Below are 23,176 nucleotides of genomic sequence, written 5' to 3' on the forward strand. Positions count from 1 at the left end.
AGTACAGTTGTAGTGATTTAGAATATTTCTCATCAAATAGTAGTATCTTGTAATACAGTAATATCACTCGATGATTAATGAAAAATCAAATTTTTTCCCTAGGACGCTAGGCACGTGCCCGAGATTGTTTTTCACATTACTTAAGGCTAGACCTAGGGGTTGCGGCATTATCACTTAGATAAAATCCATTTGTGACTTGGCGGGATTTGAACCCGGGACCTCAGGGACTGAAGTTCCGCGCTATAACCACTACACCAGCTTGTTCCCCCCAAAAAATCACATGGTGGTAAACTAAATAAACCTTACAAAATATTGAATGGATTTATTTTTTTACAAAATACAAATATACAAACACATATTTACAATGATGTTTAGGATTTGGAGCATGAGAAATACAAGTCATAGAGTTAAAATGATCTTTGGCTGTTCATTCACTTGAAAAGGAATGTTGATGGTTTATCCAATTTGTCACAGGCTGAAACATATTCCAGGAACTGTGTGCTGGGTAATTTCTGTAAAGGTTCGGTAAAATAGCTTTTAATTGTTTTTTTCTCCTAATACAGCACTAAGGAAAAACTTGAAATCGTAAGTGTATTCAACTTGTTTTGTAAAATCTATTCTATAGTCTAGAGTAGAAAAAAATATAATCCGACCTTTCCTTGCCATGAGCAGTGAGTAGAGATTCCCTTGAATGGTAGGATAGGTGGACAGTAAATCTGCCAAGCCACAAATTGATAAACCAAAATCCAATACATTTTGAGGGATTTGATTCAAGTCAACAAATATGGTGGTTAGGTTCATGAACACTTGTGTATCCGCCAATGGCCTCCACATCTACAGCTCCTCGCCCAGCGCAGATCCCACGCTCTGATGGCAGCTGTCCTGGGACAACTCTGGACCTGGGCCTTACCTCCACACCTGAAAATACACAATTTACCTCAAAATAGGTACAGCAAACCAGGTTTTCTGGTTGTTTTGGACCAGAGACTTTTTGGACAAAAAAAGCCACGGCCATAGAACAACATGCAGTTGTGAAGCAATACAAATGTAAGAAATTTTTTTCTGCTGCATAATTGATCTCAAAATACAACAAAAAGATTTTCCTGTATGTTTGGATCAGAAGATTTTATGACCAAAAAGCCACTGCAAAAGAACAAGTCACATAGCGCAAATAAAAACCTAAAAGTTTAAATTGGGCTTATGTGGATGAAAATCAGCACCATGCAATTATAATAGCTATTTACATTACAAGTGTAGTAAGAGCGTTTTTACTTCACGCAGGTGAATGTTGTGCAACGAGCGGAAGCGAGTTGCATAATTCACCTAAGTGATGTAAACAGCACGCTCTTGCGTAACGTGTAACGTACAAGATTTTACCTGACCCGACAATAAACATGGGTTTACGTACAATATTTTTCATTATCCATTTCACTCATCTTCTATCAGTAACGTTCTTTTACTAACAAAAGCTAGGTTAGGTAGGAAAATACTTTAAAGCATAATAATAACATTCAAGCGCACAGCCGATTTCTAGCGTTGAACATCGTTGGCTCCATAGAGTTATATTTTTTAAGTTAAGCACTCAATGTTATTTAAATGGGTTTCTTTACATCACCGAGTGAGTTTTTGATACTTTACATCACTCGAGAAGTAAGGAAGTTGTATACATCACGCTTGGGATAGGGAAGTTTAACATGGCGGGTTAGGTAAAAGCTATTTAACAGTTTTTAGTAAACTAGACATTCCATCCCCCATGTTAAAGTTGTAGCCAGGTTTTTTATCAAATTTGTCTTAGTTGATGTGAGCCACCTACAGATTGCTCTGATCTAAATTACTGATTTCTGCTGATTACACAATGGTTTTTACCAAGTCAAACTGATGGAATGACTTATTATGAGCTATAGCAACTGTTGTGACCCAGCAACTATGTCAGTAACAAAAAATAAGGTACAAAATAGTTTTAGACACTAGCGCAATCTGTGACTGTCTCATACAACTACGTTCTTCTTTAGTAAAAATTTGGCGACAGCTGATCCATATAGATGGGATGTCTTGGTAAAATACTCAAGGTGCCTTAAAAATTTAACTGGGTACATAAATGAATCCAGTCAACTTATATTGTGTATGTTTAATTTTTTACCCCTATTTATAGTGTATTATGGAAATGTATTGTTTTCGTCAACTTTTTTGAGTTTGAGTTTTGGGTGGATATCATTTGATCTGAAGATTCTAAGGACATACCCTGGGCAGCTTGATCAACAGATTTGTCAATCTGTTGTATCTTCTCAAGAGTATTCAATTCAAAATCATAGGTTACTCACCGACAGCACTGTTTAACGACCAGTGGCTGATGTCCCAGGTAGATGTGTCGGATTGTGTCCACTATCTGGTCTGTAGCCATGGCTCCTTCCACAGGGCTCAGGTCAGGCACGTACAGCAGGCAATCAGGCTCTACACCAAACTCCAACTGGGGAAATATACATACAATCACATTTAACATTAAAGTAATAATCATTATTATTATGAGTTAGCTGAAGAAAAGTAATTAAGTTCAAGTTTTATCACTATAGAACAAGTTCGCAAACCAGCATGATGATACTATGGGGTGAAATGAAATGATTTGTTTCCATTTTTGACCCACAAAACATAGTTTTGCAATTTTGTCCAATCCATTTTGATGAGTTTGAGAATAGAAACAATTAATTATATTGAAGCATTGTTATACGCTCAATGGTGACAGCAAAACTCTGAAAAACTAATTAAAAAATGTCCATGTTATTTTCATAAAGAAACTTGGCAACTTTATTTCATACTACGCTATGAAACCTTTTAGTTTAATTAAAAACAAGCTTTACTACCTTCCCTGTAGTAGCAAACCTAAGTACTCATCAAATCTAATGTTTTTAAAATGGGGAATAAATCTAGCATTTTTAATAAATATTTTAGTAAGAAGAATCCAATTGCTTAGTCTGCGCGTTTGCTGTATCAGGGGGTTCTTTTGCTTATAGAGTAGTTTCTGTTTTACAAGGATTTTTACAGAAGGTTGAAGTGTTATGTACCTTGAGTGGTTGAGACAGATAGAAGAGTGCAGGTGAGGTGATGGCGATGATAGGTGTGGCTGTGTTGAGCGGAGGAATCATCACTTGGTTGGGCAGTAGAATACAGTCATCTACAAACAACAAATCCCTTACAAATATTGCTCTTTGGTACCATACTAGGGACGGGAAATACATTTGCTTTGCATTAATAGTAAGGAACGTTAATTAGCTTTTCGGTAATAGTTGAAACAATACTATTAATTTCATCACCAATTATAATGGTACTATCACAAATTATAATGTTGTTTTAACCCTGGGTTATTTTTACTGCCTATTATTTTGCTAATAGGCCTAGTTCCTCAGACATAGGAATAATTTTCAATGAGTTGTTTTTGTTTGGCCTCCAGACATTCCTCAGACAGGTAATTACTACTTAAATATGTTCGGTGTTAATAGGAAGACATCTTTAGCGTTATTTTACTCGCAATTAATTGCTAACAGTCCAGACAACGTAAACAAAATTCATATGATATTCTCACTTATCTATTACCAAGATACCATTATTTTATGATGTACTGTATGTGTAAATTATTTTGATGTTTTTGACTTAAAGCTCCGACGATGTTGTATTTGCAACGAAACATCTCAGCTTTGAACAAAATTATTTAAAGTTAGACGCAATTTAGGACTACTGACGGAGGTAAGCCTATAAAGCCGTCTACATACTAACTTTACATCTGAAGTACGAGTATTTACCATTAAATCACCATGAGCAATAAATGGAAGACATTTCAGACCTGACGGAAAAGGAATTTAACCAAGCGTTCATTCTAAAAACTAGTTCTGAAGAACAAAAAAACTATCCTGAACAACTACCTGGGTATAGTACCTAACATTTTATGCCATAAACTATACATACCTTGTGAACCGAGATTGTGAACTACCCAACGACCAAATGCATCAAAACTTCAAAATGTATTTATTTCTTGGTATTCAATGTTGGATTGTGAGGTGAAAGATAGTTTCTTCACTAACACTCCGTTTGTTTTCACAATATTCTATGTCTACAGATTTCTCTACTCCATGGTACATCTAGTGTCAAGATCTGCGAAGTCAATGAAAAAATTTTCTCTATTTTGACACCATACATATTGTCAGTCTGTTTAAGTTGCACACTCAAACCCAGCTTGTGATAACTGCCATGAGTCTTTTTCCTGTTTGTAAATAGTTTTTTTTTTATATTTTGAATAGTAACTATAGTTTATTTATTATTTTGCATACTTGTGTAACATAATTAAAATTTTCTGATAGTGAAACTCCACTTTTTCAGCATGGACAGTTAATAGCCTATGAGAGAAGTGTTTCTCGATACAACCAAGTTTTTTATTGTTTTGTTACCAAACTTTTTTTATATCATGGACAACTATTTATGAGATAAAGATCCTTATGATTTGATTTCCATACTAAAAATTGACTGTAGGGGACTATCATGATTATGAAAAGATTGTTGACAACACAAAGTAAGCAAATGCTCTAAAAACAGATTGTCTACAATACATTATAATATTGGAAAAACAGTGAGTTAAGTATTATTTGCTCTGTTCAGTGTTCACACACAAGCTCTACCATTAAAATTGTTAATAACATTACATCAGCTTGATGAAAAAAATCTTCATTTTATTGTAGGTATTTCAACTAAAAACCTTAAAAGACAAATTAAAAAAAACTCACATAAAAAAAACAAACAGTATGTTACAGCATAGTAAAAAAAGTAGTACAAGATATAAAGTAATTACCCTAAGATTTATTTGAAAAAAGCAAAAATACTTCTGACACAAAAGTCTGGGACATAGGAGCGCTTGCAACAAAAAACTCATTAGCCCCTGTGCTAGGAATATCAATAAACACGTCATCATTTTCTATACAATCAAGAGTGTCCTTAGTTTTCTCAACTCGAGGAACTTCGTGAACTGTAATTTCACCAATTGAAGTTAGAGTCTCCTTAGAATCTATACCAGATAGTCTCTTTCCGTTTCCGTTCCGTACAGCCTTAACTACACTCGGTATTCTAGTTTTTGACAGTCCTGATATTCTTCCGTAAGTTGTGGCTTCATTAGATAAAGCATTTACGTCATCTGATGACTGACCCAAAATGCTTTGTCTTTTCTCTTCTAACTCGGCAGCTTTGATGAGATCAATGAAAAACTCTTCTCTCGGAGTTAAAAGTGAGTTTGAGGACCAAAAGCGATCGCTTAGGGATTGTGGAAATATCGATGTAAATTCAGTTTTGGGAGAATTATAACGTCTAACAGACAAGTCTTGCATCTCTATGTCAACCGTATTGGAAGCAGGAAACCCATGAAAAGTGAAGCGCTTACTTGAATCGCATGGGGCGTTATTTGTATTCCCTCTTTCACCAGCTGGTATCCCGATATCCACTTTCAATGAAGTTCTGAATCGGCTTCTTCTATTTCCTGACCTGTGGATGGAAGCGAATTCCACATTTTCCCTATTTACTCTCGGTTTAACTTCATCAATATTTTCCACGGTGGGATTAAAATTCAAATGATTGTTTGGAGAAGTACGACTATTTTTACTTGGCCTTAAGTATCTTCTCTTCCTCTTTTGTTCAGAACAAACCAATAACACAACCATCAACAGCAACCACACCACAAACACTACACTAACCACCACAACGGTTCCCACGTTACCACAGAGAGGTTCAATGCAAATCTTCACAAAATCAAAGAAAAACGGATAACCAATGAACCAGTATAGGAAAAATACACCAAGGACTAACAATACGATCCCAGCATACTCCATTGTAGCAGTGTATAGAGCCATGTCAAATGAACCACTGTTTGCTGCACAGGAAATTGAAGACCACAGACCACATCCTTGCATCCCAATCTTGCATCTCCTGATTATAACTTGGTTTAACATAAACTGTGGGTTTCAAAAAGTATTCAGATTCAAAGCTTTGTTTATCACTAACAGCAAAATATGAACATTATCATTTAAAGATTTAAAAAAATTACAACCGATTTTTATGTTTAAAATCGATTACTTGTTACCATCAAGCAGAACATCGACGTGTTAAAAGCAGATTTAAGCCGATTTTAAGGAAATAACTTAGTATGACAAAGGAATAGGTGTGTATGAAAATTTGTCCGTGAAGAAGTATTTTACCTAATATAATTTGGTAATAACAATTTTTCATTTTAATAGGATTTAGTGTTTTAAACAAATCTTGTAGTCTCTATAAGCTGTTTTTAGTAAATGCTTAAGTTTTTGAAACCATTTACACTACAGTTCTAGTTAATATATTTCCATTTAGTCAAATAGTTGTCAAGGGATATTCAAAAACTCCAATTTTGAATCACAGTCGTAAGCAAGCAACAGAGTTGTTGAGTGTGTTTAACTAAATCCTCAACTGAGCAATAAGGAAATCAAAATCAAACTAATCTAAATTGATGAAATGGTACATTTAGAATGACATTAAGTTACAGAATGTAAGAATGTAAGTTACAGAATGTAGTTAAATATGTAAAAATAGTGAAACATTGGCTCGATTGAGTGTTAAACTAAGTTTAGAAGGAGCTAGGGTTGTAGAGGCTCTGATAGGTTTGAATTAAAAAGTCTAATCTTGCCCTGTATTGGTCAACAAAAAGATAATTTAGTTATTATTTGATGGTTCTACTGATACTGAGAAAATTGCTGCATTCAATAATTTAAGATTCTTCATCGCATCGCATCTTATAAAAATACACAACGTGTCTCTAAATTAAACTGTTTCTGACACGTTTGCACAATGACCGGCCGTTGTTCATCAATGTACAAGTAGACACAGTCGTGTATACTGTATGGTCAGTCAGGTGTTAGAAGATGTTTGTAGACACAGTCGTGTATACTGTATAGTCAGTCAGGTGTTAGAAGATGTTTGTAGACACAGTCGTGTATACTGTATAGTCAGTCAGGTGTTAGAAGATGTTTGTAGATACAGTCGTGTATGCTGTATAGTCAGTCAGGTGTTAGAAGATGTTTGTAGATACAGTCGTGTATGCTGTATAGTCAGTCAGGTGTTAGAAGATGTTTGTAGATACAGTCGTGTATACTGTATAGTCAGTCAGGTGTTAGAAGATGTTTGTAGATACAGTCGTGTATACTGTATAGTCAGTCAGGTGTTAGAAGATGTTTGTAGACACAGTCGTGTATACTGTATAGTCAGTCAGGTGTTAGAAGATGTTTGTAGACACAGTCGTGTATGCTGTATAGTCAGTCAGGTGTTAGAAGATGTTTGTAGACACAGTCGTGTATACTGTATAGTCAGTCAGGTGTTAGAAGATGTTTGTAGATACAGTCGTGTATGCTGTATAGTCAGTCAGGTGTTAGAAGATGTTTGTAGATACAGTCGTGTATGCTGTATAGTCAGTCAGGTGTTAGAAGATGTTTGTAGATACAGTCGTGTATGCTGTATAGTCAGTCAGGTGTTAGAAGATGTTTGTAGATACAGTCGTGTATGCTGTATAGTCAGTCAGGTGTTAGAAGATGTTTGTAGATACAGTCGTGTATGCTGTATAGTCAGTCAGGTGTTAGAAGATGTTTGTAGATACAGTCGTGTATACTGTATAGTCAGTCAGGTGTTAGAAGATGTTTGTAGATACAGTCGTGTATGCTGTATAGTCAGTCAGGTGTTAGAAGATGTTTGTAGATACAGTCGTGTATGCTGTATAGTCAGTCAGGTGTTAGAAGATGTTTGTAGATACAGTCGTGTATGCTGTATAGTCAGTCAGGTGTTAGAAGATGTTTGTAGATACAGTCGTGTATGCTGTATAGTCAGTCAGGTGTTAGAAGATGTTTGTAGATACAGTCGTGTATGCTGTATAGTCAGTCAGGTGTTAGAAGATGTTTGTAGATACAGTCGTGTATGCTGTATAGTCAGTCAGGTGTTAGAAGATGTTTGTAGATACAGTCGTGTATACTGTATAGTCAGTCAGGTGTTAGAAGATGTTTGTAGACACAGTCGTGTATGCTGTATAGTCAGTCAGGTGTTAGAAGATGTTTGTAGACACAGTCGTGTATACTGTATAGTCAGTCAGGTGTTAGAAGATGTTTGTAGACACAGTCGTGTATACTGTATAGTCAGTCAGGTGTTAGAAGATGTTTTCAGAATGGCTCGCATAATGACCAAATGGATTGTACCCCAACAGGCAACTAGCCCATTTGTGATTTCTACTTAAGCCCACTTCTTAGAATAAAATCCATACCTAAACAAGAAAAAACTCAAGACCTGTGGCTACTAACTAAAAATATGGCTTGTATTTTTAAGGATTGAAATCTAATGATACTGACCAATTAGAGCGTCGTCTGGTTCTGTGTTCTGTACAAGACGGGAAAGCAGTTTGAACAGTAGTCCTAGCACGTCTACGTTCTCTGCACTGCTGATGAACACTGGCAGACAGCTGTGACGCAGCAAACCCCAGAACCTGATGATGATCAGCAACTCTCTGATGCTGTTCACTGCCTTACCATCCCTCACAAGCTCATACTGTAACATTGGTTATACAAGAAATTGTAAGCTGTTATAGCCCTGGGATTGTGTGATATGTCAAATAGTGGCTGAAACATACCAGGTCAAACAGTCCTTGACATACAGTAGTACATTTATTGATGGTTGGAAACAGGAACATGGCAACTATGGGTTAGTATAGTTTCTAGTTTATCACGTAAAAAAAATTGTCCTTGCCAAATAACCACCTAATCTTGGTTAGTAACAATACTTGGTCAGTACTAATGCTATTGTATTATACATTCAACAAAAATACAGGAGGACCTTGATTAACTGGGGGTAGGTCAACCGTGGTCAATAGATTCCTTTAAAATTATGTTACATTGCCTCACTATTCAAGAAAAATATCAACAAGATTTTTAAAATTATGTTTCTTTAGTACTGTTAAAATGCATAGTATATTAAACTATTTCTGCCCATTATTTATATGCAGTAGGCACCCATATTATTGTTTTTAAAACATCACAGTTCATTTGAAAAAAATAATATGTTACAGTTAATAATAAAAGTTACAGTTTTTATAACTGAACCAAGGTTAATTTATTTATTACTTGGTTCAGATAAAAAAAATGACAACACATTATGAGTATGGCCATTGACTGTGCTATAGTAATTGTCTTTTGATGATAAAATGTATATTATCACAATTATGTCCATTTATACAGTATTTTAGGCTGTTTTATGGGTTTGTAATATATGTTTTCACCATACTGTCCGAAAATCAGCAGTTTTCAGGTCTCTAAATTGTCGTATTCGGGTAAATTCAAATAGGAAACAGAAACAACATATGGTTCGCTAACCTCAAAATTGTATTACTACATTTGTGTATTATCTTCAAGAACGAATAATTAATAAATTATGGAAACGCTACCAATCACACTATAATATTTTAAGTTATGTTTGTAAACAACAGGTATGTAAATATTGATGACGAATTTGTATAACATCAAATTATGTGGTCTAATTTTGTAACGGTTAAAAGTTTATTTCCACAGTATGAAGAAAGTAGTTGTATATCACACAGAGCGAAAGTGTCCTTTTGGTACTTAATTTTATTTCCAAGCTCGGCTCTGCCTCACTTGTAAAACACCATTGCGTACCAAAATGAACCACTTTCGCTCCTGATGAAAACTAATATTACGCATGTCATATTTGATAACCTTGGTTTTCAGTTATCCGTGGTCACCCTTAACACCATTACCCTGGATAATCGAGGTTATACTGTACTTCACTCATCTTCATTTTGATTTTTGCATCAAGGTCTGATGGGGTTGTATCAATCTAATCTAAGTTGTGTCTGGAGGTTGTGTTCACTCACCCCCATTGCTTTCCTCTGCTCCGGCAGCCTAGCCAGCAAGTTGAGCGCAAGGTCTGCCACCCACTGTATCAGCTGATGTAGAGACTGTAGTGTGCTCGGCTCTACAGTGAACTCCTTCGCCTCCAGGTGTAACAACACGGCATCTATGTCTGTCACTGCTTCACTCATTACAGCTGCAACAACAACCATTGCCTACTTGACCACTCAGATTGTTGTGTAGAAAACTTTTCTGGAATTACAGCTAGAAACCATTTAGTTTATGGAATAAGTAAGGGCAACCTTTTTTTTAGTGTAGCCACATATCGTTTGCAAATATTTGGCTCTGCATTTTAATGCTATGGGATATTCACTGGAGAATTAGTGCCTCTTAGTGCTTGTGGTGGTAAGAAACTGGAGCGCTCTTTTTTAAGTGCAGTGAAGCCAACGAATAGTTGCAATGAATATCTAAATCCTTAACCGAAAATACAATATAGGATGGAACACAAACAGTAATATTCACTATTAACTAACCCTGTAGGCTGTCAGCAGGTCCCTTGTCGTGGCTGGAGAGGTCGGACGGCCGCAGAAGTGTTTTGAACGCAGTGGACACAGAGTGCAGCATGAGTAGAGCAGTGAGGTCGGCAGCTCGTGATTGTCCTGAGGGGCTTAGACGATACAATGCTGCTCGTAAACTGAGGTGACTCACGTAATGGTACTGCTGAGTGGTAGAGGGCTGCCTAGAGAATCCTTCAGTCACCCGATCACACACTGCATCTACCTGGACCACAAGACGATGTAACTATCACTAGCACTGTTTTGTCTCTTATGTGATTAATTGCTGTACAGCAGAGGTGTACTAGCGGCTCGATTGACGAGTCGAGTTGAGTCTATCAGCTCGAGAGATCGGACATCATTTTAGAAAAACGAGCTTGAACCAAGCTTTTACGATCTAACGTATGATTGCAAAATGTGTCTGCAAAGATCGCAGATCGCGTGAAAAATTCACATTTTTGCCACTATTACATATGGCAACAATTAAGTTTCATTGAACACAGGAGACGAATATAATGACTAAATGACTGTGGGAGATGCTTTATTATAATTTGCCGCAATCGTTGGGGACAAAAGTATTGTACGACAAATTTGACTATGACTATGACATGCTAAGGATTTAACTGCGATCACATGAGACAATGATGTTTCCGTTATTGCAGGAGATATTCGGGATTTTACCAAACTCACGGAATACGATGATGACTTGTATTTTATACCCTCTTTAGAAAGTTGCAGTAAAATATTCATAGCATATTACATTGAATAGCTTCTCAGAGAAATATTTTTGTAAGAATTGCCATGTGGTAATCGTGAATGATACAAATCTTACCATTGTAGGCCTGAGAGCAACAAGAACGTCCCACCAATCCAGCCCAGTGACCAGACAGTACTCCAGCAATGTAGCTGCGTAGATGGCGCTGACTCCCTGACCTTTAATGTTAACACATTTGTAAGTAAATATAAAAGTAATTGTGTAAACTTTTTACACTGTTTCTATTACTAAATGGTACAAAATGTATTTTACTTAATTATTTCTTAAGAGGTTTGCAGTATCTTTGAGTTAAAACATTTTCTACATATTGTTGGTTTAGCTATTGTTTTTTACTGTTCAAACTCGATGAGTAGCTTAAGCATGAATGAAAATGTCCAGAAGAAATGTAGGTAGTTGTACCTGCTTCTCCAATGGGATGCAGCCTGTACATATACAACTGTCCCTGTGTATCTGCCATGACCAGAGCACCTCCCAGCCAAGTCAGGTCTATAGAGGCGATGTCAATAGTCAGCTTCTGATGCTTCACATCGTCTCTCCAACCCACCGCCATGTATGCTGTCCCTACCTGAACATTGTACAGTGTTGCAAACCCGGAATGTGTGACATAGGCAGAGTCACTATTTATTGAATCATGGTGTCAAGCATACCATGAAAGTAAAATAAAACTCAAGGACAATTCCAGGTTTCCAGGGTCAAAAATAAAAATTTTCAGGTGAAAACTAGTTTCTCCAAAAAAGGATTTTTTTCATCCATAGTAGTAGGCTAATATATCAAGATTACACCTGCTCTGACACAAATTCTCTTACTAAATTTGATGCATGCAGGACAAAGGGATGTTAGTACATATGATAAGCCTATGTACTTGCGCCCCATCATCTTGCAAGTAAAAAATTATCGTTACAAAAATTATTTTGAAGACTACAGAAATAACATTCAACAAAATTGTTTTGAAATCAGTTCAAATTTGCTTAAATAAATCAGTAATCTAGGAAATAACTTAAGTGGACGAACCTGTTTAAGCGAGTCCCTGGATAGACAATGAATGGAACTGTCTGACAACACAACGATGACATAGAGAGGTGGAGGTACTGTGTTCATCAGAGCCATCTTGAGAGTAGTCATACACGAGATCGTAGTGGTCAGTGTGAACTGGCTCTGATGTTGCCACACCTGCATAAAAACATCTGATTGATTGTAATTCTTACGGAATAATATTTTAGGTTTCAAGTAGAGGTGCCTTACATTTTTTATCAAGCTGAGCCAAAAGCTCGAGCCTCTAGCTTCTTTATACAAAAGATTTGATGTGTTGCCAAATAAAAATAATTTATTACAAATCTTCTTTTTAAAATTCAGTATAATGTTAGGATGTATTTATTCAAGCAGTATGAAATTTAGTAAATCATAAATGTTGTATAAAGTGCATTTATCATAATGACACAATGTCATCATAAATATGGCCATAGTATGTGGACATCATCACCGTCTTCCAGAATAATCTTGTTTATTCCCCGAGGCCATGTAAACATAATCTTCTTCCACAGTAAGAAAAAAAAAAAAATAATGCTTCATGGAGAACACATCATTGTCTTCCGCAAGCACGGCTAAATCCTGAACACCTCCTGCGGTCATATAAACACCATCATCGTCTCAGTGGTTGTGGCAAAATACTGATCACTCCCGCAGTGACGGAAACTTTATCGCTGTTGTCCGCAATCGGGGTGAAAGATTGAATTTTTTGATCATGTGAGAATTTGAATTTCGCAGAAGAGTTCTACAATCTTCATTACAAGCTGGATAACCGAACTGTTCGCACACCTCTACTAGCAATCGGTAAATAGTAATAATTTGTTTTCAATATCACATGACACATCCAACACTTACCACAGTTCTGAAAGGCTCTGTAGGCTGAACTTTAGGCTGGAAAAGTTTGTGTATAGACAGTGGCTTCTCTTGCAGTTCCCATATCTCAATAAGAGCTCCAGAGTCTCCATTGGCCGCCACTACCAGAGTGTCTGCGTCTTCTCTCACCACAAACTTGACCTGCGACACTGTGTGATCTGCACAACACAACTATCTTGGCAAATCTCAAACTTAAAAATCATTAGGCTAAGTGAGTAGGAATTCTGTTTGGCTCTTTAAGGCCATCTCCCGTGTCGCATTTCGGGGTGCCAATAGACGTACTGCTAACCCACTAGTGCTTAAAAGTGTGCTTTATGTTTTTTGTATTTATTTATTCTTATTGCCATATGTTTATGTTGTTACCAACTATAGGTTGAGCAGAATTTAATTTTAACACTAGAATAACTCACACATGTTGTCGGAGGAGGCGTGGGCCAGCATGAAGAAGCTGGGAAGGGCCTGAGAGTTGATGGTGAGTTTGTCCTCGACACGTTTAACTGACACTCGGAAACACTGTATTGGCATGTTTACACTTCCGCTACTTGCAGCAACAAGGTATTGGCCATCTGTGTGGGTAAAGCAATAACAGAATTACAATAAATAAGTTTAATAACTTAGGCTTACCAGAGAGAAAACCAGGTGGTGTAGCAAAAAAATATATAATTGAGTTGTCTAAATATTAATGATATACCGTAGCTTACTACTACGTTAAAGGGGGTTGTAAAATAGAATGTGTCGTATTCTCTACAATTGTAGACAAACACACTTCTCTCCACATAGCTGCTAGACTCATTGTTCCAATAGCAGAATGTGATTCTTGTAAATTTAAATAAGTTTTTAAATACTTCATCCTAAAATAGTTTGCATGTAAAATTATTGATTTCCTCGTTTCTATTTTGTTGTGTTTGCCATTGTAATTGCCTTAACTACACAACTTGGAGCTGTTTGCGATTACAAGGAATAACCTAAGAAAATGTGAAATATTGACTTTAGTTAGAAGTTAGAGAGGAACTTAGCCTAGGACCTCATAGTGTATTTTTGTCCCCAGATGTTGTTTTGAGGATGCGCAGCAGATGAGGAATGTCATCTTCACGTAAACACAATAGCTGCCACTATTTTTCTGGCTTAAAATTTGGTTTTGACTTTGTTTTTAGAGAAATGTTTTTTTACAGACATACTCTTGCCATAGCAGATATCCACTGCTGTGATCCGTTGTCTTGTAGATCCTAGACTTTCAGTAGTTGTGAGTAGAGATTGGCTTGTCCCATCCTTACTGACAGCTAGTGCTCCAACCATCCCTGCCAAACAAACACCACGATTGACTATAGTATTGGTCATATTAAAGGCATTAAAATATTGTAATTGTGTACATGTGGTGGAACTATACATTCTATTCTCAGGTTAACTGTTTTGTATATAGTGCAAAGTTACATTTTTTGTGTCAGTTTAGAATATTTCCATTTCAGTTCTCACTAAAAATCCTATTCCTATGTTAAAGTTACAGCTGGTTAAAACATGAACTTCATTGAATTGGGCCAGACAGCTGATCTACATTACCGATTTCAGTAAGAATACACCAATTTTCCAACCTAACCATACTGAAAGGAAAATTACAGCTATGACATGTTTTATGAAACCAAATAAACTTTTGCGAGTTACCAAATATAAGAGAGAGAAATATAATTTCAGACTGTATTCTATGAGTGGCTCATTCATCTAGGATCTATTGCAATAACAACTGGATACAACTGGTTCATGGGGTGTCTAGTGTAATACGTTATCCTAAAGACAACGTACTTAACAAGATTTTGTTAAAATGAATACATATAAACATTCATGTTTGTGTACACAATCTGATATACCGTATACGCTTTGAAGAAATACAAACTAAACTGCCCAGTAAAATGTTTAATAAAAACTGTCTTGCTGTAATCATGGAAGAAAGAATGAGTAGAAAGATTTAATGCTCTTGTTACGTTAAGTCTTTTATGTGCTTTTATGAGGGAAAGATCCAAATAATTTTTTTTACTTTGCCAAACCTGTTAAATTGGATCATAAATCGATGACAAATAAACTCAGTAGAGAATTACTCATTCTTGTGATCAAACCAGATATGTTCACATTATTTTAGTGATGAGCGCTCTAACCATTTAACTGCCTAGCCAGTAGTTAAACTTACCAAACCAGTACTGGCCTAGCTATAGTCAAACTTCAGTCAGTTTTAGAGCAAGTATTTAGTTGATAATCTAAAATCTTTGATGAAATAACAATTTACCTGTGGTACTAATAACCAGACATCCTTCAACTGATCTTCCGCCAAACTGTCGAACGGAAGGTGCAAATCTTACATGTGTGAACTTCTCACTGTATAAGTAATTGTCTTTCTTTTCAGGTACGATCACAATCTGCAATACCATTAGACATGTTTATCATATGATTAAAGCTATGAACTAAACTAGTAAAAACTGGTAACGTTCATATTTGATCCAACACACAGTTCCAGTAAAGAGAACTTCACAACCTATGAACACATGTTTTGGTACCGCAGTCAACAAATTTGGCTTGAGCTCAATTTTAGTTTCACGAGCTTGTAGGCTAGGACTGTCTAAAAAATAAACATATAATAAAATAGAACATGGACAACGAGAGTATCAAACCTTCTTCCCGTTGTGAAAGAAAGCAGCACCAATGATGTGTTCTCCCGGGAAGCTGACGGAACCGAGGCACTGCCAGTCGTTGAGAATGTAGTCACGCAACGTCCACAAAGACACGGTCCCACTGGAGTCGGCCACCAACAATTTGTGTCCCGGGAGATCCCATTCCAGTGCAGTGACAACAGCTGGACTTGACAGAATCCTTGAGGCAAAATCAACTGATTAGTTAATGATACAGAATGCTATTTTATACCTACAAAATCAGTTTTTTTAAAACAAAGGATGAAACAGATTTAACACAATTTAGCTTAATAATAATAATAATAATATATCTTTATTGTCGTTTGGTAATATAAACATTACAATAGACAAGGTCAACATGTTTTGTTACATATGTTACATAAAATACTAAATATTCTACAGAAAATGTTAAAATAAAGTTAAAAGAATCTTAAAAGGATAAAGCATCAGTAATAATAAAAACTTTGAAATTAACAGGGAAAAGACTATAACACGAACAAAGAATCATCAAGACTGCTTGGCCTCACATTTAAGCGTTGAAAAATCTACATTCTGCAAAAACTCCTCAACTGAATAAAAAGCACGACTTGTAAGCCAATCTGATAATTTTGACCTATACAAATGAATACTTTCCTGATTTCTAAAATATATTGGAAGTTTATTAAATAGTTTTATTTGCAAATATTTATAACTTTTGATAAATTTTGATAGCCTGGCTTGAGGAATATATAAATCTTTTGATTGTCTGGTGATATACCCATGGATTGAGTTGCAAGGAACAAATTTATTCAGATTCTCTTTAACGGAAACTAAATTGTAAAAAATGAAAATATTAGAGAGTGTCATGATTTTATTTTCAGCAAAAAATGCTTTGCAACTAACCCTATCCGGAATTTCAAACATAATTCTGAGAGCCTTCTTTTGCCATGTAAAGACCCGGTGAGCTCCTGAGCTATTACCCCACAGTATATTGCCATACAGCAAGTGTGAGTGAAATAAACTGTGGTAAACAATTAGAAGTGTTGGTTTAGAAACACAATTTTTAAGTTTTCTTATCAAACAACATAAGTTACTCTTGACAATTTTGAAATGATATTATTGGTATGTATTTCCCAAGTGAGTTTAGAGTCTATGGATATTCCGAGTAGTTTGACAGAAACTGCATTGTCTGCTTCAAGATTACGCAAAGTAAAACAAATTTTTTCTGTTTTATCATGATTTATTTCCAGAAAATTACTTTCAAACCATAGCTTACCCAATTCAATGGCGTTTTCTATACTTTGGTTTGCAGAGTAAAAGTTGTCAATAGCGAAATATTTTGGTATCTTTTACATTATGGAACATGGGATTTCATCTTAAAAATGTTATGAGTAGAATTACAGGTAATTAAGTTGTACAGAATGATTATCTAAATCATCACTTAAGTGTTTTTTTCTCCGTCGCTCTTTAACCCTCCGAGCGTCCATCGTCGAAAAATCGACGCGCTACACACTTTCACGAACATCGTTTACGGCGAAGGCTCTATGACTGACTGAATCGGATTGAACTGGATCGAGTTAGGTATCGTTCTTTCCGTTATATTCTAAGCTTTCTCCAGAGGTCTGTCTCAGCGCTATATGTTCTCCGAGCCGATCGTAATTGTAGCAGACAGCTGACGTGCGTATTCGTAAACAGCTTGGTTATCCTCGGACCGATGACTGATGTGTTTTATTACGTTTATCATTGTTTTAGTGTTAAAAATCAAAAGTAGTGATATACGTGGTGCATTATAAGAAGATTTAAGTGATTTTGAAGGGCTGGTTGATGATCCTGAAGAAGTAGGTAGTGATATTGATGTAAATTATCAGCCAGATTCCTAGCTATGGTTAGGCTATGCATTCTTAGCTAAACGCTATGTACTGAAATCCGTTTTTCACTCATAACTTATTTATTTGATAACTTACCTCACTATATGATTATATATTTGTAATCCTCATTAAATTTAGAACAAAGTAGCTATTTTCAAATATTTATAGGCCTATAATTTATACAATTTCATTGAGCGCAAACTTATTTTTTTTCAATTTTTCCAAAATAATTTTTTTTTTACCTAAAAAATTTTTTTGAAACAAATATTCCTTATGTTTTATGTATGATATTGAAGCCCATGATTTTCCAAACAAAATGGTATATAGAACATTAGAATTAACATTGTTTTAAGCTTCTCAGATCCGTTTTAATAAAACCTTGCAAATGTGCCAAAAATAGGTGGACATTAAGGCCTAAACTATGGACACTTGGAGGGTTAAGGAAAAGTTTTTTTAATTAAAAGCCTATTTTTCTATTAGATTTTATTTGTTTACATTTGTCATGTTTAACAGATTAGTTGGTATAGCCTAGTTACACCAAGTCGGACTACAATATAGCGGATATGGATATACCAAACTTTAATAACTAAGGCTGTTCCAATTACAACATGGCTCCCCTATTCTTTAATTTTTAACTAAATATTATCTACGTAAATAAAAGAAACATCTTATAACACTTAAAACATATATTTACGCTTATACTGTGACTCACAAGACGGTAAATATACAAAAAAGATGGTAAGTGGTGATTGATTTCGATTGGAGTGTCCAATCAAAATTGATCACCACTTTCTTTGTATATCTTACCATCTTAAGTGAGTAACAGTATTAGCGTAAATATATGTTTTAAGTGTTATAAGACGTTTCTTTTATTTACTTTCCGTAAATTTAATAACACGTACAATGCTGATAAAGAAGTTATTCAAAAATTGTCTTAAATTTCCCAATAGACTGGAAACTATTTTTACAACAGTAAAAAATAAGATATTTTGTATTTAGGGCCTTCTTATTTTACCATTATTTACCAAAAATATTACCTAGGTACTAATTACTAAAAGGCTTATGATGGTATTTGCCTACTAGGAAGATGGTGGCGGAACAGCAGCTTCGTTCCGTGACTACTTTAATCTTTTTTATTGTCCTCTACAGACTGCATAAATAGCTTGCATAAATAAACATTGGCTATTTGTGCATGTTGAGTCTTGATATTGTACTAATTATAAGCGAACTTGAGGTAGAGCATGGTGTTAATTCTCAGCAATGCAGCGAAAAGTGAGAATTGTGGGCAGGAATATTTGCTTATTGGAAACACATTGTTTTTCTGGTGCCACCGCGTGAGCATTTATCTGCAGAAATGGGAGCCTACAAGGTTTTTATAGGTGCCTTTGAATAAATAGGCTTACTTAGCAAATTCCATGTGTCTGTCATGTAAACATTTAACAGATTAATTGCCTAAAAATGATGGCAATTTAGGTAAATAAACACACTGTGATCTTCAAGATCTCTTGTGCACCTGTTTCTCGGCTGCATAGCTTAGGTTTTCTTAAGTAATCTCTCCACCTCCAGCCACATTATAGCCAGCCATATTTATATAGGTCTACAGTATTTTGTTCAACTATAGTAAAGTGTAACTAGATTGGGAAGAAAAGCAATAACCTAATTAGAAAAAGAGACACTTCCACGGTTAGGAGCTCTTCCTACAACAGGAGAACAATTTATTGTACTTTGTTTTAAACAATGGGGTGTAAACACCAGTGACTTACTTGTGGCTGAACCATGGTGTGTTCAGATCTGCCACGTAAACATGTGAACCCCAAGTCTTTCCTGATACATCGTCGAGCTCAGTACGGGTTGTAAATGCCACGATGTTCTGGCTTGACACAGAACATAGTGTTTCACCATCATGCAAGCTGTAACATATAAATTCCTTATTAAACTAAAATAAAAGCTTAAAAAGAACAATATGTGTCCTCCACCTCTATAGCCTACTAAAATGTAACTTAATAAGAAGCAGGACAGGTGTAATGGACAATCCCCAAACTTATTTAACTCAATAACTTAATGCTGTCAACTCCCACAAGCCTGCCACTGCTTATTTAAGGTGGGCCTCTCCCATCAGCTAAGCCACATATTAAGTTAGGTTCTAATGGATTACACATGTACGAACCCACGCATGTAGAATTAATTGCTGAAACTAACTGGAATTGTGTGTACAAGCTTGAGTCTCCTGATGAGGTAGAGCATTTTATTACTGATCATATAGAGAAAGTGAAAGTGTTTGGTGAGGTTGCTCCTATTGTTTGTAAGAAGGTAAATAACATGGGAAAAAGCTCCTTGGATAAATGAAGCAATTAAAGAATTGTCAATTGTTGAAAATAAACATTGTAACAAATATTGGAGGACCAGAGATTCTTCAGACTGGTATGAGTATAAAACCATAAGAAATAGTAGTTTGAATTTCATGATCCAAGAGGCTAAGAAAATATTCTTTTTTAACAAGCTTGCCTCATGTGAAAACCCTAGGTTTCTGGAACCGTTTGAAAAATTGTGAGATTGTAAGTAGTAAGAGAAATAGTAGGCTCCCCCTTGATTTAGACATTAATAAGAAAAAATAATATTTTGTCATGGATCTGGAAAAGAGATAAACACTGAATTGCTGAATAAACTTCAACAAGAGATAACATAATTGCCTCCCTCAGGACATTAAGAGCACCAAATCATAGGCTATGGTTCATTCAGGGCCTTAATCAAGAAAAAACAACTCTAAAATATAAATTGTAAATGTTTTTAATTTGTAGTTATTTGTATATTATATTTGCGTGTAACTTATATTAGGCTAGCGTAGTTTTAACTTAGTTTGACTTGAGTAAGTTTGAAAAACAAGTAGGCTATATATGAAATTCGCTTGCAAATAAAGGTATTTTTGTTTATTTATTTAATGAATTCAATACTACATACTCGTCGGTTTTAACACATTAGCCAACTGAGCACTACACATACTAGAAGCACACTAGCGCTTACAAGTGAGATTCAACGAATAAACGCCTTGAAAGATAGTCTGACTTTCAAGTGTTAAGACACTTAAGTTTTAAGCTATTCGACAACTAACAACTAAATAGGCCTATTTGTACATACAATTTTTACTGAGACCTAAATTTTGTTGGTACAATGACAAACTTATTTTTTTCATATACCTAAGTTAACTCAAGTCAGAAAAAGAGTTTCAAGCCGGGTTTTCCAAGGCGCGGAAGTGGAGAGCGGACTCTACTTGTCTTCAGACAAGTAGAGTCCTAAGTAGGTAATTTAATGTTACTGTTTTCCTGGAAGCGGAGCGGAACACCATGTTAATCTCTTCTACGCGCCTAGGAAAACCCAGCTTAAGTTAAACTTAGGCTACACAACTTGGTATAATTGAGTCTACATGATACTTTAATGTAGGCTATGATATAAAAGTTATAGTCATTTAAGTTAAGCAAGGCCTAAGATTAGGCCTATTCACTGTAGCCTAAGTTAGAACCTTATAAACCGTGAATGCAGTTTATAGGCTACTTACTTACTTACTTACTTCATACTTTTCTCTTCATCGTTGACCAGTATAACTGGATAGATGGCGTCAATACTATTACTACACAAAACATATATTTACAGCAAAAAACGTTGAGAAATTTAATTCTTAGATCTTGATTAAAATTTGGCGGCAGGTCACTTCATTTTATTGAGGAGTGGTCGGCTTCTAGATACTCATTAAGTGTGTAGAAGGGGTTGTTTTTAAGCCAAGTCCCAATTTTATTTTCAAACGTCCTTGGTTCTAGTTCTTTGACGGCAGCCGGGAGTAGGTTGAAAAATTTCATAGCCAGGACAGGGTAGCAGTCTTTCTTTTTGGTAGGCCTAAGTCTACAGAAAGGTAGGTCAATGTGTTTTTTCCTTCTGGTATTATAACTATGCTGGTCTGCTCGTATTGGTAGCGTTGGTAAATTTCGATGAATGTGAAGAAGACTGACCAAGATATAGTGGTTGAAGATTGTAAATATGCTTAATTTCTTGAATATGGGCTTGCAGTGCTCTTCATCATTGGCGGAGTCTATTATTCGGAGAGCTTTCTTCTGTAGGACTAGGATTTTAGTGCAGGTTGAGGCATGGCCCCACAGCTCAAGACCATAGATGATGTGGCTATGAAACAGTGACAAGTAGACTGTAACAAGAAAATCCTTGGAGACAAGTCGTTTCAGCCTACGTATGAGACAGATCACACGGTTTAGTTTTTTGCAGATGTAGTTAACATGCTTCTCCCAAGTTAGTTTCGGATCTATTTGGAAGCCAAGGAGCTTCACCTCATCTGTTTCATTATGGTATTTTGAAAGACTGCATACTATCTTTTGAGTTTTACCTTTAAGTTATTTAGGCTTAGGCTACTCTTGTCGAACCATGATTTTACGGCAACAAGCTTCGCTTCTGCTACTGTCAAGGCTGTCTCTGGATCATGGCCGCTAGTGTAAATGGAGGTATCATCTGCAAATAGTAGGATGTTTCCCAGTAGGCCTAGGTCATTTATAATGATCAGAAACAGCACAGGCCCAACCACCGAGCCCTGTGGCACACCGTGAAATACCTCAAGTGGCTCAGAATTTGCCCCATCGATTGTGAGAATTTGCTTTCTATTATGGAGGTAGGTACGAAACGTTTCTAGAACTTGTCCTTCTACTCCATATGCCGAGAGCTTTTGTATCAGCAGGCCATGCGGGACGCAATCAAACGCCTTGCTTAAATCAACCAATGCCAAGGCTGTGGATTCTTGAGACTCAAAGGAGTCTAGAATGTTTTCGACCAGTTGAAGGACAGCAGAAACTGTGGATTTACCACGACGGAACCCGTGCTGGGCATCAAGAAAGAGATGACTTTTCTCAAAGTGATAGACTATCTGGTTTTTCATTACAGTTTCAAAGATCTTTGCCAGGACAGGTATAATCGATATAGGCCTATAGCTTTTCATGGCCGTGGGATCGCCTTTTTTGTAAACTGGGACAGTGCGAGCCACCTTTAGCTATACGAACATGAACATGAATAGACTAGGCTTAAGGCCATACAATCAAATGAAGCCTTATATTATATTATATTTTATGTCAGTGAAATTAGTGAACATAGCCTAGACCTATGTATGTGTAACTTTTGGACTGAAGAAAAGAAAAAGGTTACCTACCTTTCGAATTCAGGGTGTATCTTCGCAGATGTGTTATGTTTTCTATATAAGGCATAGACCAAATCCATAATGGATAAATATTCTGTGTAGTATATGCCTAATGACGCGAACAGTTATTTTTGTTTACGTTGTTTAGCTTGACTTGACAGTCTTCTTGCTTGACACCGACTTTGACTTTTTGGCGACTTTTGATTTGAATCTATACTCAGTCCAGTCCATAACCTCAAAATTAACACAGCCTTGGCGGTCGCAATGAGGGGAGGACTCGTAGTAGGACGATGACGTCATTAATTAGTTCAAATTTTTTCCACGGGCAGCACTCTAGTC

General features: G+C 36.0%; 1 protein-coding gene across 1 annotated transcript; it reads right to left on the bottom strand.

The window, feature by feature from the left end:
* Positions 1 to 306: 306 nt before the first annotated feature.
* LOC129001393 (mediator of RNA polymerase II transcription subunit 16-like) lies at positions 307 to 23,012 on the bottom strand. Its single transcript, XM_054428642.1, has 16 exons — positions 22,850 to 23,012; positions 19,416 to 19,562; positions 15,788 to 15,986; positions 15,406 to 15,535; positions 14,309 to 14,428; positions 13,541 to 13,696; positions 13,113 to 13,288; positions 12,243 to 12,401; positions 11,631 to 11,796; positions 11,289 to 11,389; positions 10,436 to 10,682; positions 9,926 to 10,098; positions 8,391 to 8,586; positions 3,060 to 3,169; positions 2,322 to 2,467; positions 307 to 918 (listed from the first exon to the last, which is right to left on the bottom strand). The coding sequence occupies exons 1-16, from the start codon at positions 22,915 to 22,917 to the stop codon at positions 798 to 800; spliced, it is 2,415 nt and encodes an 804-aa protein (XP_054284617.1). The 5' UTR covers positions 22,918 to 23,012; the 3' UTR covers positions 307 to 797.
* Between the last annotated feature and the right edge of the window lie 164 nt (positions 23,013 to 23,176).

The sequence above is a fragment of the Macrosteles quadrilineatus genome, unplaced genomic scaffold, assembly GCF_028750875.1.
Source record: "Macrosteles quadrilineatus isolate MER2022 unplaced genomic scaffold, UCM_ALF_1.0 Scaffold_8__2_contigs__length_117827958, whole genome shotgun sequence".
NCBI lineage: Eukaryota > Metazoa > Arthropoda > Insecta > Hemiptera > Cicadellidae > Macrosteles > Macrosteles quadrilineatus.

Bases quoted from the DNA above. Each gene is read 5' to 3' on its own strand.
- LOC129001393 (XM_054428642.1), bottom strand. From the start codon at position 22,917: ATGGATTTGGTCTATGCCTTATATAGAAAACATAACACATCTGCGAAG. The intron at 12,402-13,112 runs GTAAGTGTTGGA...GTTTTTATGCAG, and splicing joins CAGAGCCTTTCAGAACTGTG to GTGTGGCAACATCAGAGCCA. The intron at 10,683-11,288 runs GTAAGATTTGTA...CTTGTGGTCCAG, and splicing joins TTGCTCTCAGGCCTACAATG to GTAGATGCAGTGTGTGATCG.